The sequence below is a fragment of the Ipomoea triloba genome, chromosome 15, assembly GCF_003576645.1.
Source record: "Ipomoea triloba cultivar NCNSP0323 chromosome 15, ASM357664v1".
NCBI classification, from domain to species: Eukaryota; Viridiplantae; Streptophyta; class Magnoliopsida; order Solanales; family Convolvulaceae; genus Ipomoea; species Ipomoea triloba.
This window is the reverse complement of record NC_044930.1, coordinates 6,856,718-6,877,895: the sequence shown is the minus strand read 5'-3', so window position 1 is coordinate 6,877,895 and position 21,178 is coordinate 6,856,718. Positions and strand designations below refer to the sequence as shown.

Genomic DNA, 21,178 nt, shown 5'->3' with positions numbered 1-21,178 from the left:
TTATTATTTATATACTTAGTATTTTATACGTGCGATTGTGAAAAATAGATGCTCAATATTAATACTAAATGTTAAAATCTTAATTATATTAAAATATTTTTAAAAATAAGAGTATAATTTTTTTTTAAACAAAATTTATAGTTGTGGAATTCATAGTTGATAAAGTCAACATATCATATATCATTGAAAGACAAATAATTATAGTATGATTAATATTATTAAAGTAAGAATTTAGGTATGATAAATTACTAAATATAATTATGATAATATTTCTTTTTTAATTATGATAATTATGATAATATTTAATTAAAAAAATAACTGAAATCAAATTTATTCCTTATATTACTCCAATATATAATGTTTTACACACATTATTATCATTGAGAAATTTATAAGAAAAGATATTGTGTATGCATGTACATGGTAATAACAATAAGAAAAGGTAATAAAAGTTATAATATCATGGATATTTTTGTCTAAAAAAAATTGTATAATACAACTCTTCTTGAAATTATAATATGAGAAACAAAAGTTTGTTTGTCGAACAGAATTGAATATTAAGCTTGATAAAAGTGGCATCCATAAGCATCATTTAGGTGTACTGAATCCACCATGAATTATAAATAATTTAAGGAAGGGGAGGGAGTCACGCTGTCATCTGACTCCTAAATAGCCAGCAAAATCTCGCCACGTCGGACAACAACGTGAGTGTGTGCACGTCGATCGGACATGACATACAAAAATTATTGAAAAAAAAAAAAAACAATGTTACGAGTATTTACTATCATACAAAGGCTTTTTTCTTTTTTTCTTTTTAAAGAAAATTTTATTAGATTTAGGCAAAAACTTGTGTGAGACCGTCTCACGAATAAGGATCCGTGAGACGGTCTCACACAAGTGTGACCCTTAGATTTATCATTTTTTTTTGAAAATATTATATTTATCAATTATTTGTAAATTAATTGATTTTATATATTTACTTAATAAATTATAAATTAGATAAAAGGATTCCTTCGAAAGAATATGTCTAGTTATCAATTACAATATATTAGAGCATCCTTATCATAGGTGGGGGACTACCATCCTCGATCGCGACGCAAATACAGTTGCAGCTAGACGGATTTATTAATCCACTCGGGGCTTTCGTCCCTCCTATTCATAAAAAAAAAAAAGAAAAAAAAAGAGCATCCTTATCAGTATTGGTTTTTTGTGGTTTTTATCCATCATGGTAGGAAAGATAATGGAGAGGAGAGAGGAAGCAAAGGAAAAAAAATAAAACGCGCACCTGCGTAATTCATCTGTAAATTTCTTTGTGTTCTATGCTCAAAATGGACCCACAATTATACATTAACTTGCATGAATAAAAAACTTGAAAATAACCCCTTCCCACACTAGTTATAAACCTATTCCAAGTTATTTCATCTGCAAAAACTAAATAATATCCACAGGTGTGGATGCCCTTAGATACAATAATATCATGTTATAAAATAAAATATTAAGAAAAATTGTACCAAATATTGCAAGTATGTTGCTATGTTTTCATCATAATCTTGTTGTTAAGCGGCATAGATGTGGCCCTCCCAAGTGAGAGGTCACAAATTTGATCCCTAGTGGGGGCGTTGGCTCCAGATACTAGATTGTAGCAGAGTCAACAGTATTAAAAAAAAACATTATTATAAGATCTCTCTCGTTGATAAACTCATGGTAAGATTAATTAATATATACTATCATGTTCGAATGTGATTAATTAATATATACTATCATGTTCGAATGTAATAAATGTCAGGAATAAAATTTGGGATGAGAAAATAGTTTCTTAAAATTGTATATTTTAATGTAAGAGACACAAAAATGCCATTGAGTTAGTGTATACTTATTTAAATGAAAGTCATGTATTTAAACTTTATAAATAGAATAATAAGTTGAAGGATTTTTTTTTAAAAAAATAAAATTTGATAATAACCCAACTTGATTTTGATTTTAAATGTACTGATGCATGTGGTGTATATTTAAAAAAAAATTAAATTTAAATTAATGAGAATTTTTAAGGTGTTAATAGTTATCACATTATACAATCTTTGCATTATACTATATAGAAATTTACATTAAATAAATATTACTCATTTGTAATAGTTTCCAAAACAAATAGTTCCCAAAACACATTAGGAGGATCCATACAATCTTGCATGGTATATTTGATTGCACAGAATTTCGTAAGATAAATGATACTTGATTATAAAATGAATTATGCTGTTAAAATTTTTTGATAATTATAAAATTGATGATTATTTTTTTATTAAAATATACAATTATTTTAAACTCTGATTATTGACGACTGAGATCAATTATTATTTTTTACATGATGACATTGTTCTTGTTTGATAAAATCCAACACACACACACACACACACACACACACATATATATATAATGAAAAGCATTCCTTAGGTGAAAAATAAGGTTTAATCTCATCCATTAATTCTAGATCAAGGGTCTAGAATGGAGATAGATATCTTTTAAAAAAATGCGTTTGCATTATGGTAATTTTGTGTAAGTTAATTTTTTTGTCAATTAGTGCATTTTTTTCTTCTTGCAGAGCACAATGTTGTGCCTTATAGAGCACATTGATGTGCCTCCCAGTGCACATTGTTGAGCCTTTCAGAACACATTGTTGAGTCTTCCAAAGCATATTTTTGTACTTTCGAAATGCATATTGTTTTGCCTTGGAATGCACATTGTTGAGCGTTCTAGTGCACACTTTTGAAGATCGTAGTTTGCAAACTTTTTTTAAAAGATTAGTTAATTTTAATCACTAATTACTAATTTGAGTTGAATCTTGTTTGTTTGTTTATTATTTATGGTCATTTATGATTTTTATTGAAAAACCTATATTAAATTTAGTATTTTCAATAATTGTTTCACATCTATGTGTCTTTCAGTGCACGTTTTTGTGTCTTCCGGTGTATATTTTTTAGGATCGTAGGTGGTGAATTTTTTTAAAGAGTAATTGATGTAAGACTGAGATTTATCCGCATGTTTCACTTGAGAGCTTTCCCGCACCCGTGACTAAACATATATATATATATAAATGCGTGTGGGTTGAGTACAGAAATTTGGTTAAAATAATTAGTTATTTTAGGCGAAACTGAAGTGGTCGGCCTTGATTGGATAAAGGTTTGATGGGGCCAAGGGCGGTGCGTGAGCAGATGAACACGTAACCGTAGTTTAGAGGGTGGGAGCAATTTCGAGATTCCCAACTTCTTCGTGAAGAGGCATCTATTTATTTATTTATATTTGGTGTGGGTCCCCATCACCTCCTTGTGAGGTTTCCTTAATAAACACAAATCAGTACACGGGTGGAGCCCACTGCATGACAGAAGGTCGGTTTGACGTTCTTTCGGCCAACCTCCTTGCGATTTTTAAGGCCTTGGAAATGTAACCGATAAATTCCTTTAATTTCCGAGGCCCGCCCATTATTATTATTAGTTTTTTCTTAATTTTAATCAAAGTTTTCTCACTTTATCAAAGTTTTCAAAGCGTTAATGGCAAGAGTTCTGTGAGTTATGAAACTTAATATACATATTATATATATATATATATATATATAACTTCATTAATATTATAAATGAATTATTATCAAATTATTTTTGTTTATAATGAAAAAAAAAAGTAATTCAAATATGTAAATCAATAATTTTAGGATAAAGTTAATATAATGATTAATAAATATGATGTGATTAATTAGATTGTCATAATATTTGTTTTAATTTCCTTCATAAACTGTTCATTAACTAGTTTTAATAAGACTAGTATTTTCACCGTGCGTTGCACGGAATGAATTTGTTATAATATTTTAAGAAATATTTGAATTGATATACAATTATATAAATTATAACATCGAATATGAGTATGAATAAGTGTATAAATGCAATTATAGTATGAGTTTTCCTTGCATTCAACAAATATCACAAAAATTCAGTGTTCTAAAATAAATGTATAAATGCAATAGGTAGATAATTTACATTATTGCATCATATTCATTAATTTAATTACTTGTCGGTTAGTTATTGCAAGATCTTGAGGTACACTTATATTTTGATATTCAGTAAGTATAACATGATATATAGTGAAGATGATATTGCCCTTCACTATATATCATATTCTTCCTTCAACACGTTGATATTCTCTGGACAAATAACTGTTGGAAAAAAATTAGCATAAAATGGCATTTTACAGGCAATATTGTGGTACAAATATATGTGGGGTCCACTTTCGATTTGGGTCGGGTCAAAGTAGCTTCGTGTTCTTCGTAGTTAGACGAAAAGATTGATATATTGTACGCTCAAAACTGATAATGGGTGAATGAGAAATAGGTTCTCAAAGTTGACCCATTTGAGTTAGAAAAATATAGAAAAAACCTTTCAAGTAACTTTTGTCCCATATTGGTTTGAGAAGTGGTTTGCACCACTACTTATACAAGATTTTTCTAAGGCTTATTGAATTGTATAGCATAGAGGATCTCTCTCGCGCGCGCAAGGGGGGGGGGGTGCAAATGAAATCCCAAAATGAACTTAAAAAGGCTTGACTCGTGCGTCGACACCTGCATGCACGAATGTCGTTCAGAAAATTGGTTGACCTTGCGGGTTGAATTATGCCAAATTTTCATATTTATTACAATATTACGCAAACCATACCATAATATTATATGTCTGTTTTGGGCGAGAAGTTAAAACTGATGATATTGTTTTTATTAATAGTATAGATTGCATTGCAAAGAAATATATATACTGAATTATTGCCATTAGTAATTCAAGTCTAGAATTGTATTACGAATAGGAACGTAGGGAAAAATATATTTTATTAGGAATTCTATTTTAATTTACAATTGTATTAGGGATAGGAATTGTTTTTATTAATAGTATAGATTGCATTGCAAAGAAATATATATACTGAATTATTGCCATTAGTAATTCAAGTCTAGAATTGTATTACGAATAGGAACGTAGAGAATAATATATTTTATTAGGAATTCTATTTTAATTTACAATTGTATTAGGGATAGGAATTGTTTTTATTAATAGTATAGATTGCATTGCAAAGAAATATATATACTGAATTATTGCCATTAGTAATTCAAGTCTAGAATTGTATTACGAATAGGAACGCAGGGAAGAATATATATTTTATTAGGAATTCTATGTTAATTTACAATTGTATTAGGGATAGGAATTGTATTACCGTATTTTACAATATTACGCAAACCATAATATTATAGGTCTGTTTTGGGCGGGAAGTTAAAACTGAGGCTATTGTTTTTATTAATAGTATAGATTGCATTGCAGAGAAATATATATACTGAATTATTACCATTAGTAATTCTAGTCTAGAATTGTATTACGAATAGGAACGTAGGGAAAAATATATATTTTATTAGGAATTCTATTTTAATTTACAATTGTATTAGGGATAGGAACTGTATTACCATATTTTACAATATTACGCAAATTGTAATATTATAGGTCTGTTTTGGGCGGGAAGTTAAAACTGAGGATATTGTTTTTATTAATAGTATAGATTGCATTGCAGAGAAATATATATACTGAATTATTACCATTAGTAATTCTAGTCTAGAATTGTATTACGAATAGGAACGTAGGGAAGAATATATTTTATTAGGAATTCTATTTTAATTTACAATTGTATTAGGGATAGGAACTGTATTACCATATTTTACAATATTACGCAAACCATAATATTATAGGTCTGTTTTGGGCGGAAAGTTGAAACTGAGGATATTGTTTTTATTAATAGTATAGATTGCATTGCAGAGAAATATATATACTGAATTATTACCATTAGTAATTCTAGTCTAGATTTGTATTACGAATAGGAACGTAGGGAATAATATATTTTATTAGGAATTCTATTTTAATTTACAATTGTATTAGGGATAGGAATTGTATTACCATATTAATTTACAATTGTATTAGGGATAGGAATTGTATTACCATATTTTACAATATTTGTATTAGGGATAGGAATTGTATTACCATATTTTACAATATTAGTATTAGGGATAGGAATTGTATTACCATATTTTACAATATTAGGCAAACCATAATATTATAGGTCTGTTTTGGACGGGAAGTTGAAATTGAGGATATTCGTAATATTGTTTTTATTTCCTTCATAAACTGTTCATTAACTAGTTTTAATAAGATTTTATCAAACTTATAATGAAATCATTTTGAAATTATTATTATTATTATTTTGAAATTATTATTGGTGTTGTTGTTGTTATTGTTATTATTTTTTGTGGAGTAGTTTATTGGTTAAAACCTCTAAACTTTTATATAACAAAAGTAAACAAACACAAAGATAATTATGTACGGCAAAATTTGATAGTAGGGTATAAAAGTCTCTTATCAAAAGTTATCTAAAATAATTTAAATGGGCTCAAAATATAAGAACTTACCAGTTCAATCCATCTTTATTAAACATGCCAAATTACTTTCAAACACATTATTATGACTTATCTCCTCCAAAATTGTGCTCGGCTGACCAGACTCCAATTGTGCTTGGCTGTCAATTGTGCAATAATTCAACAAAAAAGTGCATTGCAAGCTTACTTAGCTTCCCACAATGGTCGGCAATGATGTGATAACCTTGGCCAAATATAACAATTCCATATACTTTAGCAATTCATATTTAGGATAAGGCAAATTAAACCATTTATTGGACCAACAAAAAATCAAAATTAATTAATTTAGTTTAATTAATTAATTAATTCCAATTTATTCCAGATATCAATAATATTCAAATAAATTAAAGTCCAACATTAAAGAAAAGTTTTCTTTACTAACTTGAGTTAATGGGTTATAGGTGTATAAAAGTTACCAACTTACCAACTTACCATTAAGCGTTATGATATTTAAAACTTGGAGGAGACAAACCATTTCCTAACAAGAATATAGTGATGAAAACCTAAACATAGCCGTTGACCAAAGTTCAAGTGAAACAAGCACTTATAGTGATGAAAACCTAAACATAGCCATTGACCAAAGTTCAACTGAAACAAGCAGTTATAAAGGCGTTGTTTGACAAATCTAGATGAAAAATTAGTAGTGATTAGTGAAAAGCGAGTTAATTAGAATTAGAAGCGCATTTGGTAAAATTAAGAGCGCGCACACGATTTTAAACGGATTGAGCCTACCATGCATAAATTGAATTAACATCATAAAATTGAGTTGAAAATTAATAATATATTAATAAGTGTCCAAAACCTTATATAATGTAATTGGGCTTACAAGGAAATAAATATCAGTTAGGTTAATTGGGCTGTACATACATGATACATGTATGTCAATTAGGTTAATTAGTAGAATTGATTTGGACCGATTAATATCAGTTACCAAGTTAATTTGCCAATAAATCCAATTGTAGATATCGATTTGGAATTAATTAGCCCAAGGTTCAAATTATGTATCGATTGGCCTATGAATTCATAATCAACTTTAAGCCCATTAGTTATATTGCGCCAATCATTATTGCATGGACCATGGTCCACACAGCTGTGTGGACCACACAGCTGTGTGGACCAAAAATAAAAAGTACATTATTTTTGTACTGAATGTACATTATTTTTATACTGTAGGTATATTGTTTTAGGGTACATTATTTTTGTACTGAAGGTACATTATTTGATATATACTGTCAAATAATGTACCTACAGTACAAAAATAATGTACCTTCAGTATAAAAATAATGTACTTTTCATTTTTGGTCCACACAGCTGTGTGGACCATGGTCCATGCAATAATTTGCCATATCGCGCCAAATTGGCAAACCATTTTACCCAAGTGTAAGCAATTGGAAAATTATACTATGGACCAAGGTCCACCTTGCATTGTGAACCCTAGCAAGTGTAAGCTTAATTCAGATGCGGCCGTGAACGTCAATCGCAGAGTTATGATGTTAGGCCGGGTGGATTATCAAATATGAGAAGGGATGCTTTATTGCAGCAAGCAGCTTACCCAGAAGTGGAGTTTGCACCCCTAGCGAAGTGGAAGGATTGGCAGTTCAGGAAGCTCTAAGCTGGCTAAAGGGGAATCATTTTGTTAAGGTGAAGCTTGAAATAGATGCATTTCAAGTTGTCCAGCAACTTAGTAACAATGATGAAATTTCCTCTTTTAGTCTTCTAGTTTCAGACATTAAAGATATGTTGTGTTTATTGCCTATGGTAACTATCTCTTTTGTTAAACATACTGCAAACATGGAAGTGCCCATCGATTAGCCAAGGAGGCTCTATGTATGTACGTAAGGACTGGAAGTTTGACCCTCATTCTTTCATTTTCAACGACTTGTATAATGATTTGAACTAATGAAAGTTCTATCTTTATTTAATAATAATAATTTAAAAAAAAAACTTATAATCTTTGAAAAAGTCGTTTCGTAATCGTTAAATGTAAAAATGAATATTTTAGTCTCTATGTTGTTATATTCCCATCAATCATTTGGAAGAGTTTATGTGGATTCTTATATATAGGGAAACATGAGTAATGAAAAGTCCACTTGTATCAAGGAATACACCCAAAGGGCTAAGGATTTGAACTTTGAAGATGTTGCTTGGTTAGCAACCCCTCAAGTTTCATTAGTTTAATGATAAAGGGCAATCTTAAGTAGCACATTGTCCTCATTGTAGAAACATGAAATAATGTAGGCATTTATAAGAAACACATCTTTTAGTAATTCATATTCATGCACTTTTTAAAGAGATTTGCTTTCGAGTTTTGATTGATATCAATACTTTGGAGTTTTGATTGATATCGAATATAACTGCAGTTATATCGAAAAGAAACTGCAGTTGTGTTGAACTGATACTGAATAACAGTTTAACATTTTTTTTGGTACTGCAGGTATATCGAAAAGGAACTGCAGTTATGTTGAACTGATACTGAATAACAGTTTCACATTTTTGGGTGTATATTGTTCAATGAAACTGTAATTATATCGAAATGATATTGTAGTTGTGTTGAAAGGAAACTACAATGTATCTATACTATTAATAAAAACAATATTCTCAGTTTTAACTTCCCACCCAAAGCAGACCTATAATGTTATGGTTTGCGTAATATTATAAAATATGGTAATACAATTCCTATCGCTAATACAATTGTAAATTAAAATAGAATTCCTAATAAAATATATATTCTTCCCTACGTTCCTATTCGTAATACAATTCTAGACTAGAATTGCTAATGGTAATAATTCAGTATATATATTTCTCTGCAATGCAATCTATGGTAATAATTCAGTATATATATTTCTCTGCAATGCAATCTATACTAATAATTCAGTATATATATTTCTCTGCAATGCAATCTATACTTCTATACTATTAATAAAAACAATATCATCAGTTTTAACTTCCCGCCCAAAACAGACCTATAATATTATGGTTTGCGTAATATTGTAAAATATGGTAATACAATTCCTATCGCTAATACAATTGTAAATTAAAATAGAATTCCTAATAAAATATATATTCTTCCTTACGTTCCTATTCGTAATACAATTCTATACTAGAATTACTAATGGTAGTAATTCAGTATATATATTTCTCTGCAATGGAATCTATATCTATACTATTAATAAAAACAATATCATCAGTTTTAACTTCCCGCCCAAAACAGACCTATAATATTTTGGTGTGCGTAATATCGTAAAATATGGTAATACAATTCCTATCCCTAATACAATTGTAAATTAAAATAGAATTCCTAATAAAATATATTCTTCCTTACGTTCCTATTCGTAATTTCCTAATAAAATATATTCTTCCTTACGTTCCTATTCGTAATACAATTATAAAATATATTCTTCCTTACGTTCCTATTCGTAATACAATTCTAGACTAGAATTACTCTTACGTTCCTATTCGTAATACAATTCTAGACTAGAATTACTGATGGTAGTAATTTCGTAATACAATTCTAGACTAGAATTACTGATGGTAGTAATTTAGTATATATATTTCTCTACAATGCAATCTATACTATTAATAAAAACAATATATTTCTCTGCAATGCAATCTATACTATTAATAAAAACAATATCCTCGTAATATTGTAAAAAATATGAAAATTTGGCATAATTCAACCTGCAAGGCCAACCAATTTTCTGAACGACATTCGTGCATGCATGTGTCGGTGCACGAGTCAAGCCTTTTTAAGTTTATTTTGGGATTTCATTTGCACCCCCCAAGCCTTTTTAAGTTTATTTTGGGATTTCATTTGCACCCCCAATTCAATAAGCCTTAGAAAAACTCTTGTATAAGTAGTGGTGCAAACCACTTCTCAAACCAATGTGGGACAAAATTTACTTGAAAGGTTTTTCTCTATATTTTTCTAACTCAAATTGGTCAACTTTGAGAACCTATTTCTCATTCACCCATTATCAGTTTTGAGCGTACAATATATCAATCTTTTCGTCTAACTACGAAGAACACGAATCCACTTTGACCCGACCCAAATCAAAAGTGGACCCCACATATATTTGTACCACAATATTGGCAGTAAAATGCCATTTTATGCTAATTTTTTTCCAACAGTTATTTGTCCAGAGAATATCAACGTGTTGAAGGAAGAAGATGATATATAGTGAAGGGCAATATCATCTTCACTATATATCTTCTTCCTCCAACACAACGCTCTACGGTCAACCAACAATTACTCAACTGATTATCCCATTACTCCCATGTAAATTTTTCTCTAATATAGTTATACTTACTGAATATCAAAATATAAGTGTACCTCAAGATCTTGCAATAACTAACCGACAAGTAATTAAATTAATGAATATGATGCAATAATGTAAATTATCTACCTATTGCATTTATACACTTATTTTAGAACACTGAATTTTTGTGATATTTGTTACATGCAAGGAAGACTCATACTATAATTGCATTTATACACTTATTCATACTCATATTCGATGTTATTATTTATATAATTGTATATTGATTCAAATATTTCTTAAAATATTATAACAAATTCATTCCGTGCAACGCACGGGTGAAAATACTAGTTATAAAAGAAACGGTAGTTGTGCTGAAAGGAAACTGAATAACAATTTCACATATTTGAGTGCATAATATCGAATGAAACTGCAGTTATATCGAAAAGGGACTGCAGTTGTATTGAAAGGGAACTGCAATTGCGCGGAACGGAGGCCATTTCAGCCGTTTGTTTTCATTAATCAAAACGACGTCGTTTTGATGCGCGGTCCATAATCCATTGTAGAGGTCCACTGTAAAATTTGCGCTTGGGGGGGTGGGAGTTGGTGGAGAAAGTATTAATCATTATTCCATGGTCCAAACAGTTGTGCTCATCATAAATAAAAAGTATATATTTATTACTCCCTCTATCCCATTTTACCTGTCATATTTACTATTTATTGGTCAAACCAACTACTTCTTGTTTACTTATTTTCTTTAATATTTTTAATTATTTTTAAATTTAATTTTTTTTTGTTTAATAGTACTTTTAATGTAGTTTCTTAATATATAAATTTTATATACTAATACTAAACTTAACATTATGAAAAAATGAATTAAAAATAACTGCAGTCAAGCCTCGTTAACCGAATCAGACACTTAAAATGGGACGGAGGTAGTATATATTAAAAATATATTATTTATATACGTAAACGTCATAAAATATACTATTCGAGTACTGAAAGTATATTATTTTGTATATTATCGAAACGTATACATTCAGCATACATAAAATATTTCTAATATATTAAAAATAAACTTTGTATTCCTGGTCCAAAAAAAAAAAAAAAAATTAAGGTGGGTACTCTGTCCGACCATTGCCATTCTTATATATGGACAGATAGCAACCATGGACGATGACTTTGGTCCTCCTTTTTATTTTTATTTTTTGATTTTTCTTATTTCTGTTTTTTTCTTTCTTTTAACTATATTTATATTTAGTTTTTTAAGCCAAGTATATAAACCAATAAATTAAAAAAATTAGCACGTTAGTTGAAATATAGACAAAAATGCCAAACTTAGCTTGTTGATTGTACTTTTTTAAAGAGCTAATATGATTTTTTTTTTTTTTGGTAATTTGAAAGTACAATTAACTTTTTTTTTTTTGTTTGTTGAAACCAAACTAAAACTTCATTAATATCCTTCCAAAGCAATTACATCACTTAAAAGGATTGTCAATTAAAAATTACTTTTTAATAGACTAAAAGTACATTATTTATATACGTAAAGTACATTTTTAATATACTAAAAATATATTATTTGATGGGTTTCTGTGTGTTATAAAACTAGTGAGGATTGTCAATCCCGCTAATATAATCCGTTATCAATTATTAATTATTCGCTAATTGTTTATCACTTCGTAAAATATGATAAAAATCACTTTCTTAACATTTAAAAAGTAATTAAATTTTATTATAAAGTAAAGCAAATTTCACTTTTAACCTGTAATTATTGGGACATTTACCTATTTAATTATACTCTTTTAATTTTGTCTTATTATATCTTTAATTTTTATTTATTTGTCACAATTAATTTTTCGTTTAAATTTCATCCATTCCACCATTTAATAAATGGAGACTTATATATAATTTTATGATTCAAGCCTCATGTCATAACATGTAATTTCTGTCCCCTCTCAATTTCTCATATACATTTTTAATTGACCGATGAATTTTACTAACACAATGAAATAATAAAATATTAAACGAATGATTAATTGTAGCAAATAAAAAACATGTAATAAAATTAAAAATTGTTACACAATAATCATGAACTGATATATTAAAAAATTATGTTGAACCAAAAATAGATAACTGGTCAAAATAATCCATAGTTGAACCCATAATGTACCTACATATATAATATTAGATAGATCCAATATGTATTTTCAAAAAAAAAAAAAAAAGAAGATAGATCCAATATGTTTATCAATAAAAACGGTTCAAATTGTGATGATTTGATTTCCGATCTACTTAAAAACAGTAAAAATAATGAAATGAAATCAAAGGAAAAAAGGAAAGGAATAACAGAATAATATTACGGAGTAGAAGAAACTCAAATCGAACGTCTTCCCTTCAAAATCACTTCAAATTCATCTGTTGTTTCATCATATCAGCCATCGTCTCGTCGCCGGCGGTTCGGATGCTCCGATTCTTTATGCCAAATCGATACAACCTGGGGAACCCTATAGATATAATATATACATAGAGGGAGAGAGAGATAGGGATTAGAGAGGGAGTGGGGTGGAGCGGCCATGATAACTCGATCGAATTTGGCGGAACAGCTGAGGGAATATCAGATTCGATCGAAACATGATTGGGCTTCCGTCTCTTTCTTCTCCTCTACCTCCAATCTCACTACTTCCAGGTACATCATCATCATCAATTTGTTTTATTTCCATCTTAATTGTTTTATTTGCTTTGATTTTCGATGCGATTATTGCTGGATTTAATTAGATTGGCACTTGAGTTCAATTTAGGGAATAATTCCATTACGTTGAAAGCATTGCATCTATTTAAATCATCTTAGGGTTTACAATTAGAGCATTTTAGTTTTGGGGGAATTAATTGACTAATTTTGTTTAACCATTTAACCCAGCTTGATTTTTTTTATTAGAAAAGTTTATCTCTGTTGTGTACATTTTACTTTAATTGTAATATTGAGTTTTGGGTTCATGAATTACTTTAAACACTTTGGTGTTTTGATGTGGGATTAGACATAGGAGGAGGTAGTTTTCATTATAGGTTACTCTGCATCCCTGCTATCTTTTACATTGTTATGCTTTAAATATCAGCTTATATGCAATATTCTTAAGCTATCAAAGAAAAGAACGCAGCATAAAAGAAATTTGTTTTCCTGTTCCTTTTGGGAACTTATAGAATGTAGAAAGCATCTAATTACTTCTTAGCATTTGTGAAATGTCAGTACATAATGTAAATTGCTACACTATTTATTGGATGGACTAGCTAACATGATTTCAGTACTCAAAGTAAAATGCCTGTTAGATGCCCCTATTATCTTTGATTTAAAAGGTGTGAGTACAGCTTATCTGCTTGGGAATTTACCAGTTAATCAAATGATGATAGTTACAAACTCACTTCTGTCGCGCTATTTCAATCTTCTAGATTTCCATCTTTGGCTTGAGTTCATGCCAACTGTTTTTCATCAAGTGTTTTTTACTTTTTCATTGTGATTATTAGTTTACTTTTTGAGGTGGGTTAAACAAGAAGAAAATCACAGACCACTAGGTCATTAGTTGGCTAATTTTATTAAAATCCAAGCTGTAGATACATGGAGATGGATATGGAACTAGCACCTATTGACTACTTAAGACATAACATTAACATGATTTCCGATCAATATCTACCATTTTTGATAATCTTTCTTGATGCAACTATAGCTGGGTTGGCAACAGGGTTTTACAGAACTTTGGTGAAATTCTGACACTAGTAGAAACCTTCACTTCCTGTATCTAGAATTGGGTCCTTCCAAGGTGGTTAGACTTTCCATTAAGTCTATCAATATAAAATTTTCAAAATTGTTAAATATTATTTGAAGATTTTATGTATATCTTAAATACTTTACAGAGTATTAAATACTCCCCTTAAATCATACAGGATTAAAACAAATGCAGCCAGGCTCACTAGCATTCTAGCCAAACTATGACATTATAATTCAAGCTTGGTTACTGAAGGAATCAACAATTTTCTTGAGATTCTATTATAAACTGACTTGAATTGGCACCATAAGTTAAGCCTGAATTGTCTCTGTAACTCTGTTCCCCTACATTCATCCCTTCCGATAGTTTATCCAAATGGGTTCAAAGAAGGGTTTGAACTTTTTTTCTTTTTTTTTTTTTTAATTTTTATTTTTTAATGTCTATCTTAAATACTTTACAAAGTATTAAATATTCATTAAATCATACATTTATAGAGGATTAAAACAAATAAAGCCAGGTTTGCTAGCGTTCTAGCCAAACTATGACATTCTAATTCAAGCTTGATTACTGAAGGAACACTATTTTGTTGAGATTCAATTATCAACTAACTTGAATTGACCCCATAAATTAAGCATGAATTATCTCTGTTCCCCTACTTTCATCTCTTTCAATGGTTTATCTGACTAGGTACAGGATGGGTTTAAACTTCAAATTTTTTGTCATCATAATTGGTATAGTTAGACTAATTACAATGTTTTTAATTCTGCATGTTTTGAGTAATGTATATCTGGAAGGTAGTGGTAGACTAAAGTTTCAACATCTTTAACTACATTCCAGTGTTGAATATAACCATCAATTTATAAAAACATGTTTGTCATTTGAAGTCTATGCTTTTGTATCACCTTTGCCACTGATCCTGTTCCAATGGTTGAGATGAGGCCCCTTGACCTTAACGCTAGGGGTTTGAACCTCATAGGGAGCAGTTCTGTGTGGAGTATTTTAATCCCTCTGTATTGTGGGTATATAGTCTCAGTTTCATTTTGGGGTGTTGTAATTAGTTACTGTTGATTCTTATTGGTGGTTTAGATATTGTAAATTGTTGTGTATTCATCTATTGATTGTAATTGTATTATATTCTCATAGTACCAAAAAAACTGTAATATACATGTAATTTCTCTGTATCCAACAGGAATTATTATATTTTGGTTCATTTACGCATCTCTTTTCTTTTCGGTGCAGGGTGGATGTCGTCATCTTTGTAATATGGGAACTTGTCATTTTTGCTTGCGTTGTTTTCACCTGTGTTTCACTCTATTTAAGCCATCTAAGGCTTGCTTTGATCTTAATATGCTTTACATTTCTGCTGTTTATATGCATGAGAATTACAAAGCAGATTAGGCTTGCCCGGAAAAAGAAGCGAAGGATGCTACTACCATTATCAATGTAGAATTCTAGGGAGGGAATATTCTTTAACAATGTACCCCTACTAGGGTTATGTAAATGGTGAGAAATCTTGGCCACTGCTTCTGCCAACCTTTTTCTTTTTCCTGGTTTCTGTGTATTTTGCTTGAGACAAGCTGATGAAAGGACATATAGATGATATGACTCACTGAGAAAATGGCTTGCAGATCTTCATTAATACATTCTAGACATTTGTTTGGATTGGGTTGCACACTTGCACTGTGATTTTAGCGGTACTTAATTTTTTTTTCTTATTTATATATTTTTTGGAGGGATACAGTCATAAGCAATACATTTAATGTTGCATATAATATGTAACTTCTAGTTGTTTTGTCTCACTGGGGCTTGAAGAAATGGACTTTAATCCCCTGAGTTGCTATCATCCATATAGCACCAAACACCAGAAGAATGCTGAGAGCCAACCCTAAAATCCCAAGAAACCAATTCACACACCACATTGGAGTGTACCTTTTGGGGGTCTTCATCATTATCCACATCAAACAGGGATATGCCAAGGTGACCGGCAGCGCAATCCCGCCAATCAGCCCTGCCAGACTGGGCAAGAACGGCAGTGCCACCGCAATGAAAAATGCCAGCCCCCCGAAGAAGAGGCGGAGTGCCGCCCTAAGCCACCACGGGCATGGCCTATTCTTCTTGCTGGTGTATCTGAACTCCAGGTTATCAAACACTGGCATTGCATATATCTGGAAAGAGGTCAGGCTATGGATCACCACTAGCAGATTTATTATCCCTAGTGTCACCTTTGATGTATCATAACCATGGTACTTGTCCAAGGCTGTTAATATCCCCCCACTTGTTGGCATCTGTCGGAAAACAAAAAACACCAAGAGTATAAATAATTATGGCATAGAATTTTAAGATAAGGAAGTTATAAGTTTGATCTCTAATTCTTAATATATATAAAAAGATACTATAAAAAATTATATTTTTCCATGTTGCTGATAGTATTTAGTATAATTGAATATGATATATCTAGTTGTACTGAATACTATTATCACTGATACTAATTGTACCTGACACAACTAATTATAATATATCTAATTGTACTAGGTACAACCGGTATTTATATTGATCAGTAATCTTAGAATGTGATACATTTTGTAATTTGACAAAATTATATGGAGATAATAAAAGTGATAGCTTCATGGGTAAGGAAAGTATGCAGATATTTGGGGGGTAATTATTGATGATCAATCCCAACAACCCAACACAATTTGAGGCTATCTTTTTGTGATTAACGTGTAAAGTAAAAGCATATGTGATGATGTATGGATTAGAAGAATTTGGGATCTTACGAGGTTTCCATAAGCCCAGTAACCTCCTACTGCCAGGGGAAAGAGGCAACATGAGATGATTAGATAAGACACCTTCACTCCCCTCCACATCGGTAAACTCGATGGATGCTTCATACTAGACGGCATTGTACTCTGCATTTATTTTCAAGAAATTTCTATGAGATTCCATACCAATCGCATCATCTTCATGGAATCAAAATTAAACACACTTTATACTGTTATGAACACGGCTTTCAATAAAGACTTTAATTTGCATATATTAGATTCGTTGTAATAAATATTTAGTCAAAAAGAAACAATTCATTTTCATAGTAATATATTAATATATTTATTCCAAATTTAGCAAACAATATAGTGGCGTGCATTTAGGCATTTATCGTGTTTTTTTTTTTTTTTTTTTTTTATTCAAAGTCAATTTACTGTCAAATCCTATTTAAAAGGTGTACACATTCAAATTGCAATTTTTCTTATTGAAAAAATTTTAGAAATTTATTTTAGAGAAATGCAACTCAGTCTCGTAGGTAATTTCATTTGTGTTGCAATCCAATTTCCCAATAATTTCATTTTTCTTTTTGACCATTTTTAACCACTAAATTAAATTAAACCTACTCCCAACTCAAACCACCCACCAAATGCACTAGGTATAATTTTACTTAAATTTCACATCTTATGTTTCTTCACGGGCGATGTTACGTTTCACTCAAATTTAACTTTAAAATATTTACTTTTGACACTATTTAATTGACTGTTTTTTTTTTTTTTTGTTGTGAGTTTATAAAGGGTAAAATAAATAATATAATTTCAAACCTGAATCTCTAAAACAAGATTATGTCCCCTGAAAGTGAAAGCTATGATGCCAAGAGCGTTGAGAATGTTGCAAACCCTCCCGACCGCGGAATCCACTTCCACGGGATCGTACGACACGTCGGCGGGGCGATGTTTGACGACGGACACCGCCCATGTGACGGTGCAGTAGGCGACGGCGGCGATGGCTCCCACCAGCGACACTCCGGCGATGGAGTTGAGGTTGGGAAGCTGAGCTAGAACTATGGAGGAGGTGGTAAAGACGGCGTACCACTCTAACGTGGTGAGCGGATCGGCGCCGCCGAATGAGATTTTGAAGAACATCTTCATGGACCCGGCTCCGATCATTATCAGCGTCACGCAGGTCCCGCCGGAAAGGTACATGGTCGGAAACAGTGCCAACGCCTTCCCAACTTTCTCACCTTCATTATATAATAATAAACTCATATTAAATAAAGGAATATAATGCTAGATACCCATCATCAAAAGATTTGCCGAATTATATTCCTAATCACAAGGGTCTCCACACCCTGACTCACTGAGTATGTAAAAGATATAAATCACTATAACTCAGTAGTTCAGCAGACAAAGTCTAATGTTAGTGTGGATAAGGATCTGTCTATTTTGGGTCTAATACACAGATACTGCCTAGTTTCAAACATTAATTTTTTCTCTTAAATATTGCTTACTGAAACAGTAAGTTAAGCCTATGCTGCCCCATCATTATTTTCTATTCAATGTATTTGTCTTGATCTGGTATTATCTAATTAATAACTAAATTCTCTTTTTAATTCGTGATAAGATCATTCAATTCATTAGCTAGCATTCAATGAATGAAAATGGTGATGAAAAATTTAGGAGTGGAAAAAAATATTTTCCTATTAAATAATACAAAATTTGATCCATATTTTATAAAATGAAGATTAAAAAAAAAAAAACTAGTAATCGATCTCTTTTCTATAAAGAGTGGGAAATGTTTTTACTTTTTGGAGAAGGGTAATGTACTTAGTATAAAATGGAACTATATATATATAGTGATAAGATAATGATTAATGTTACCAAAAGCATATAAGATTAAAAGTAGATGTCATATATAGTGAGAGCAGTGAGAAATTAAATGAACTGGGAAAGATGAGAGGACCTATGAGTGACGTTGGCAAATATTATATTCTTACCAAAAGCCGCCATTGAAAGGCGGAGATAGCGGCCATAGCGAGTTCCTGCCACTGATTCATGGAGTTGGATGAGCAACCACAGTGTATAGAGTTGCCACACAAAAGCTATGGACAAACATATTATTCCCCATGTCCTGCAAATCCATTCATTATTCAATAAAGAAAACTTCAAGAAGAAAACCTATTTTGGACTGGGTTTGTGTCCATCTACCGAACATGGTGAAGTGAAAAGTGAGAAATAGGGACAACCAGCCAAGTTGGTGACGGTTAACTTATTAACTATAAGGTTATAAGTTTGACTCCCAACGGAAGTAACTTATTGAGTATTGAACTTCTTAGTTTAAATCGATCAGCTATGCACAATTTGAGTTGGTTTACCTTATTGTGTTGGTCAGAATGTTCACTTGAAAAATGAAAATTATAATATTACAACTTAAGTTTGAAACAGCCTATTAGTTTTCTTAGGTTGAACCTGTCAATTATGGACAACCTAAGCTGATTTATGTCATTGTGATTCTTTGAAAGCTAGGTTCACAAGTTAGGGCTTAACCATGTAAACCCTTATGTAGTGATTGCAGTTTTCCGTCATTAAAAAAAAAAAAAAAAAAAGTGAGAAACAAAATGGAAAGGAGCTAGGGAAGGAGGGGTTTAGTTAGTATACCATCCAAGGGCAGTGAAAGCGAAAGGAAGGACAAGTGCTTGGACTCCGAGGCCAGAGCTAAGGGTGTGGAAGGCGGCGTAGTAAGCGTTACCATTTCTGGATTCAGTGATTGGAAGCCATGAATCCTGGAGGTCAAGCTTTGTGAGCTGCCCAAGCTCTTCAAGGCATGCAATGGCCTTTTTCATGGGGCTGGCTATGGGGGTCATTACCCGGGACACGAAAGGGCTCTTCGGGATACATGGAGAGGGAGATTGAATCTGCTGGAGAGCCGACGGCGACGGTGACGCCGCTTGGAATGTTTGTAATAGAGAATTAATGGGTGGTGGTGCTTGGCCGCCGGCGCCGGCGCCGGCACTTTGGCTTTTCATGGCCTCTGCAATTGCCTCCTTTCTCATTGTTTTCAAGGGAATGGAATTTGTCTTTGACAAAAACCCAACCAGCTACCCAACTATATATAAGAGTGTAAAGCTAGGTTGCTTTAATTTTATTTTGATGAGAGAGTGGTCCATACTCCATAGCTCCAAATTTTATTTTAGTAGTATGTATATATTTATGGGAAATTTTAAGGTGTATGTAGATCACATCAATATAGCAATGTATAAATTTAGCTTTAAAAAAGAGAAAATTGAAATTTATACCGTCAAAAATATGTCAAATATTAATGTAATCTTGAATTATTAGTGATGTAAATACTGCCCATTAATTTTCAAAACCTGGCATATATTGCTCCTCACCTTAATTATTAGTAGTGTAAATGTGGTTGTCCGCCATTTTCCCTATTCTAAGACAAAGCTAAGTTGTTCCTTTTTTCCGTTGTTTTCCTTTTGTCGAAAATAATGTTTCTCCTTTTTTCTATTAGTGGAGGGGCAATATATGTCACGTTTTGAAAATTGAGGGGCAACATTTACTCTACAAATAAACACATGTATCACATGAAATGTCATGCTCAATGCACATGTTTAACTAAAAATTTGATGAGATAAAGATTATGAGATTGAGGGAAAATAAAAAAAAATAAAAAAAATAAAAAAGGAAAGAGAGAGGCTCAGGCCAATTCATCCATTCCTACAACTCTTCTCCAATTAGTCAAATTCATGACTTAAAATTGCAAAACAGAGAAGACCAAAATCAAGGAAGAAATCACGGGGAAGAGAGATGCGTGTTGACAAAGGGTAAGAGAGAAAGAAAACTAAAAGATTATATTATCAATGTTTGTTGCAAAATTTAACAATCACAATTTTAGAAAAATATAATTAAAAATGACCA

The 21,178-nt window shown here is 31.2% G+C and overlaps 2 protein-coding genes across 2 annotated transcripts; one reads left to right on the top strand and one right to left on the bottom strand.

The window, feature by feature from the left end:
- The first annotated feature begins 12,998 nt into the window (after nt 1-12,998).
- LOC116007572 lies at nt 12,999-16,157 on the top strand. The gene is made up of 2 exons (XM_031248291.1): nt 12,999-13,423; nt 15,735-16,157. The coding sequence occupies exons 1-2, from the start codon at nt 13,311-13,313 to the stop codon at nt 15,940-15,942; spliced, it is 321 nt and encodes a 106-aa protein (XP_031104151.1). The 5' UTR covers nt 12,999-13,310; the 3' UTR covers nt 15,943-16,157.
- A 24-nt stretch (nt 16,158-16,181) lies between these two features.
- Nucleotides 16,182-20,311, bottom strand: LOC116007571 (lysine histidine transporter-like 8). The gene is made up of 5 exons (XM_031248290.1): nt 19,913-20,311; nt 19,252-19,385; nt 18,080-18,498; nt 17,273-17,404; nt 16,182-16,780 (listed from the first exon to the last, which is right to left on the bottom strand). The coding sequence occupies exons 1-5, from the start codon at nt 20,305-20,307 to the stop codon at nt 16,292-16,294; spliced, it is 1,569 nt and encodes a 522-aa protein (XP_031104150.1). The 5' UTR covers nt 20,308-20,311; the 3' UTR covers nt 16,182-16,291.
- Nucleotides 20,312-21,178: the final 867 nt, after the last annotated feature.